The sequence below is a fragment of the Catharus ustulatus genome, chromosome 1 (assembly GCF_009819885.2).
Source record: "Catharus ustulatus isolate bCatUst1 chromosome 1, bCatUst1.pri.v2, whole genome shotgun sequence".
Classification (NCBI taxonomy): Eukaryota; Metazoa; Chordata; class Aves; order Passeriformes; family Turdidae; genus Catharus; species Catharus ustulatus.
In genome coordinates this window covers 887,167-892,378 of record NC_046221.1, presented here as the reverse complement: position 1 = coordinate 892,378, position 5,212 = coordinate 887,167, and the positions used below count along the sequence as shown (strand labels likewise).

Genomic DNA, 5,212 nt, shown 5'->3' with positions numbered 1-5,212 from the left:
CTCCAAGCCCAATCCAACCTGGCCTTGGAGACTTCCAGGGACCATCCACAGCTTCTCTGGGCACCCTGTGCCCACGCTCACAGCTGGGAATTCCTTCCCGATATCCTATCTCTCCTTCAGCTCAAAGCCATTCCCTGTGTCCTGTCCCTCCATCCCTTGTCCCCAGTCCCTCCAGCTCTCCTGGATCCCTTCAGGCCCTGCCAGGGGCTCTGAGCTCTCCCTGGAGCTTCTCCTCTCCAGATGAACATTCCCAGCTCTCCCAGCCTGGCTCCAGAGGGGCTCCAGCCCTGGAGCAGCTCTGGGGGCTCTTCTGTCCCTGCCCTCGCTGTGCTGGGACACCTGGGGACACCCCAAGGAGCTGTTTGCTGCTGTGTCCCAAGCTCCCAGAACAAGCCCGTTAGAACAGGATGTGGTTGGGGACAGGAGGAGCCCGCAGGTGGGGCTGCAGCTCCTGGGGCCGCTTCCTTTCTGCTCCAGGGAGATAAGGGCAGTGCGGGAATGGGGTCGGGAAAGGGGCACAGAGTGTCAGCCAAAGATTGATCCGGGAGAGGTGGCTCAAAGCTTTCCAGAAAGCTCTGTACATCCTCACTCATTTACACAAAAAAGGAGAAAGCTAATTCCAGGTGGGAGGAAAACTTCCAGGGTGTGAAAATGTGGCCTCAGGACAGGATCATTGCTGGATCTCCTTCCTTCTCCCATCTGATCTCCCTCTCTCTCTTCCCTCTTATTTTCTTTCCCTTATTACCAGATAAGGGCAAAATACCATTTTTCATGCTGTTTAATTTAATAATCAAGCTCTGTGAGCTTTTTTTTGGAACTTCTGATCCTTGTCCCTTTTTAACCACGGGCATCCTCAAACCTTGGGATCATCAGAGCAGGATGCAGCAGGATCCCTGGATGGTTTATTCCTTTTTTCAGTGTTCCTGTCCAAAGATCTCCTCACTGCTTGACACCCCTGAGACTCTCCTCTGACATGACTGGGGACATCACACCCCAAACTTTCATTTTTGGGAATTATTTATCTCTCAGCCCTGTGCTGTGTGCTGGATAACCTTTGGAGCTTAGGATCCCTCGTGGATACACAAATAAACGAAGCTCACGTCTGTGTGCATAGCACAGGGGTTAATTAAATGTACATCTGCATTTTCAGGGACATTAAACTGATTTTAAAGCTTTTTTCCCTTTTCAGAGCGTTGATTTAAAGCAGTTGGGACAGACCTGGCTCCTCCCCACGTGAAGTTCAGTCCCGTGTTTCACTCAACCATCTTTGCCAAAACCACGGCGTTTTGGGAGAAATTTAGACCTGTTTGGGACTGAGACTGTTTAGGAACTCCCTAAACTTCCTCCCTGGAGTGTTTTTTGGGGTGTTCCCCCCGTTGCCGGCGCGTGACCATGGGTTATTGCGCGGCCCTGAACTGCCACAACGCCTCGAGCGGGATCTACAAGAACAGCTCGGTCAGTTTTTATGGATTCCCCCTACAAAACAAAGCCCTGCTGAGGCAGTGGATCCAAAACATGGGCAGGGACATGGAGACCCCCTCCAGGTACCAGTGCCTGTGCTCGGAGCATTTCGAGGAGAGCTCCTTCAAGGCAGATCCTCTGAAGATCAGCAAGAGACGGCGCCTGCTGAAGGAAGCTGTTCCCAACAAATTCATCCTGGGGCTGGATGGGACCTGGCTCGTGGGGACCCCTCAGGGCTTGACAAGCAGCAAAACCCGGAAAAGGATGAGGAATTCCGAGCCCCCTAGGGTAAATGAGGGGCTGGATGGTGGGAATAAATTAAATCAAAGGGGAGATTTGTATGTAAAGCCTTGGAAGCAGCTTGGAAAAATATCCCTTAGAGGGTTTAATTAATAGTAATATTGTTATTCCCTAATAATAAGCTTTCATTACCAGGGAGGAGCTTTTCCAGCCAGTCTGACAGATCATGGCACTGCCTGAGGGTTTATTTAAAACACTGAATTATGTTATTTTTCATTGAAGGAAAAGCCACGTTCCCTGAGGGGGCTGGGTGTGGATGCTGACCACGGATATGTTTTTTATGACTAATTTCTGACCCAGTTGTTGGAGCAAATCATTGTTCTGGCTGAGTCACATCACTTTAAAGCCTTTTCTCTCATTCTGGATTAACAGTAGAAGATTCTTATGTAAAATCCTTCATTAATATGCTGCTTACACATAGCACAGACATGGCTGGGAGCAGCTTGGAGGTGCCCACGGGTTTAAAGTGTTGGGATAAGAGGGTTTTCAGGGATTCACAGCTCCCCTGACTGTGGAACACTCTGCTTTTTAGATCCCTGGGATGCTTCCTCAGTGGCCACGTCTGGAGGATTGGCAGAATGAATTTTATAAGCAATTGCTGAAGGAGAAATACGGATCTTTCATCTCAATGGGAAAAGGTCAGTTTTCCCTCTCCAAAGGGACACACTCTGGGTCTGGCCTGGCTCTTGTCACTCCTCAAATCCCTGCATTTTTACAGAATTCATCTTTAAGTGCTTGTGAATCTTTGAGAGACAAGAAGCTCCACAATTTTCCTTTAAAAGGTTGAAGGACAGTTTAGGATCCCAGGGAATGCAGCTGCCAATAAAATGAACCAGGAGTGGGAAAGGTTTGGATACAGGAGCTGCAGTGACACACAGGATCATTAATTACCCTCATTAATTACAGTGAAGTTGTGTTTTCCTCATCCCCAGACCCTGATGTATGTCTGAGTCTGGTATTCACTGAAGAGAATTGAACTATATTGATGCAGAAAAACTGAAATAACTTGAATGATGCCTAGAAAATGATGAAATCTTGTTAATTAGCTTTAAATGCAAAATTGTATGTTTGCTTGAAGTCACTGACATTTTAAATCTGAAGCTGTGAGCCCTCCCTGGCTCCTCAGCATTCAGGTAATTCCTTGGATTGATTCCTTGGATTGATTCCTAGAAGAATCTGCTGAAACTGGGGGCATTGCACAAGGAGGAATTAGCTGGGAAAAAGACAGGACTGAACCATAAACCCAGCACCAGGCAGCTGAATTTGGGGTTAAGGCTCAGATCCGAGACCTTCCACTTTTCAACATTTAATCTTCTGGGTGTAATTTCTGGAATGTTTTATAAAAGCTGGAGCACAAATCCTGTTCACCTGCATCCCAGACACCCTTTTAGTGCTGCTGCTCCCTCATTGGGTCTTTTCCTGGAATAACAGAGATGCTCTTTAGAGAATGGGTGATGGAGGGATTTGCTGGAAAACCATCAAGGGGAACTATTAATAACCATCATTCCCTTGTTCTTTCTGTTCCTTGTTCAGACTTGTTCCTTGTTCCCAAAACCCATATCCCAGTAGGACGGGCGGCGCAGGTCAAGAATCCGCAGGACTCGGAGGGAAGGAAAATTCCTGCCAACCTCAGCACAGGTGTGTGGTGGTGTGGGAATTCACTGACAGCACCTTGAAATTGGTAGGATTGGAGGGATGGGGGATTCCAGATCATCTCTGGGTTTTTTTGGTTTTTTTTTTAACCCCAAAACTTAGAGGTTTTGTCCAGAAGCAGTGAAGGGGGAATTGTTGTCCTTTGGAGATTTCTGTTCTGTCACCTCACATACAGAGAATGTTTGGAATCTCCTCATTCCAGGCCGTGGTGGTGCCATGATCCAGGTTGCAGGAGGCACACAAGTGCATGGATCATCCTCAGGAGCATCCCAAGCATCCCACTGCCACTACTCGGACCAGGGGGAAACATCGGGGAGCCACCAAAATCCGGCAACAAATTCGGCAACAAATCCAGCACCAAATCCAGTCAATCCTGTGGGAATCAGGAGCAGTGGCAGTGTCCTGGCAGGGCAGGAGGTGGATCTGTTCAGGCAGTTCCTGCTGGACCACCAGGGCCAGCCCGAGGACGCGGCGGTGCCGTGGTTCATCTGCACCGAGTGCGGGGAGAGCTTTGCCCGCCACGCGCACCTGCTGCGGCACCAGCGCAGCCACAACAGGCCTGTGCCCAGGGGAAAGGCACCCTCCAGAGCCTCCTCACAGCACAGCCCCTCCTTCCCAGCCTGCCTGGGCCAGACACGTGCAGCCACCAGTGTCAAAAACCCTGCTCTGCCCCGAGGTGGGGTTTGAGCGGGTTAGAGTGGAGCTGGGGGATAAGGCAGTTTTCCCAAATTGAATCGAGTTCTGGTTCAATTTGGTGCTGGCTTAACGGGCATTGATTAGGACCTGGATCATTCCTGTCATTCTTACTATGCTCCATCCAGCTCCTCCTTGGAGCAGGAGTTGGATGGAGCAGCATTGGCTGTGCCAAAAGGGGCATTAAAAAAACGTGGTGCACCAAACAACGCATGCTGGAGAGCATCCAGAGTAGCACGGGGAAACACTGGAAGTTTTCAGGGATGAAAAATGAAGAATTGGGAATGGGATTGTAAACTGGATGAAAAATGAAGAATTGGGAATGGGATTGTAAACTGGATGAAAAATGAAGAATTGGGAATGGGATTGTAAACTGATGTTTGAAGCCACTGATTCTGGGCATTATTTCCCCACTTTAGCTGCTCTCCCATTACTGTACCTGCAGAACTAACTCTGTTTTTGGGTTCTATTTTTATATTGACCTCATGTTTTCCTGTGGAGAGAGATGATACTTTGGTTTCTGAAATTCTGGGGGAAAAAACCAAAAAACATGGATGTATTCCAAATGTGTGTACAGTGTGTCAGTGATGTTCCTCTGGGAAGTGGAAATGCAGCAGGGAGAAGGTGAGAGGAGAGGGGGGGCTGTGGAGGCAGCACATGCAGATTTTGTGTTTTCTCTCCATGTGCTGGTGGCTTTCAGCATTTTTGAATATTCCAGTTGAGTGCCAAGAGGGAAAATGTGTTGCCTCCAGTTGGAGGGGTGTCCTCAGTCACAGACTCCAGCTGGAATGAAGTCTCTGGGCTCAGCAGCCCCTGAGGAGCAGCAGAGAACACCCAGCTGGTGCTGTGCTGGAGTTCCAGGAGTTCTGAGCAGGACTGGGAAAATACACTTGGCCCCAAACCATCCTGCCCATCCCAGGTACAGGAATAATGTCCCAAAAACCTTTTGGCACTGGCTTCTCATTGTTTCCTTCTCATAAGTGAAGTCCTAGGGGTTGGCTTTGCTTTTATTCCTCATAGGATCCCAGAGTGGATTGGTTTGGAAGGGATTTTAAGGATCATCCTATTCCCACCCCATTCCATGGCAGGGACATCTTCCACTGTC

At 48.9% G+C, this 5,212-nt stretch overlaps 1 protein-coding gene across 1 annotated transcript; it reads left to right on the top strand.

The window, feature by feature from the left end:
• The first annotated feature begins 1,392 nt into the window (after positions 1 to 1,392).
• On the top strand, positions 1,393 to 4,101 carry LOC117000665 (peroxynitrite isomerase THAP4-like). Its single transcript, XM_033068543.1, has 4 exons — positions 1,393 to 1,749; positions 2,294 to 2,399; positions 3,295 to 3,399; positions 3,617 to 4,101. The coding sequence occupies exons 1-4, from the start codon at positions 1,393 to 1,395 to the stop codon at positions 4,099 to 4,101; spliced, it is 1,053 nt and encodes a 350-aa protein (XP_032924434.1).
• The last annotated feature ends 1,111 nt before the right edge of the window (positions 4,102 to 5,212 follow it).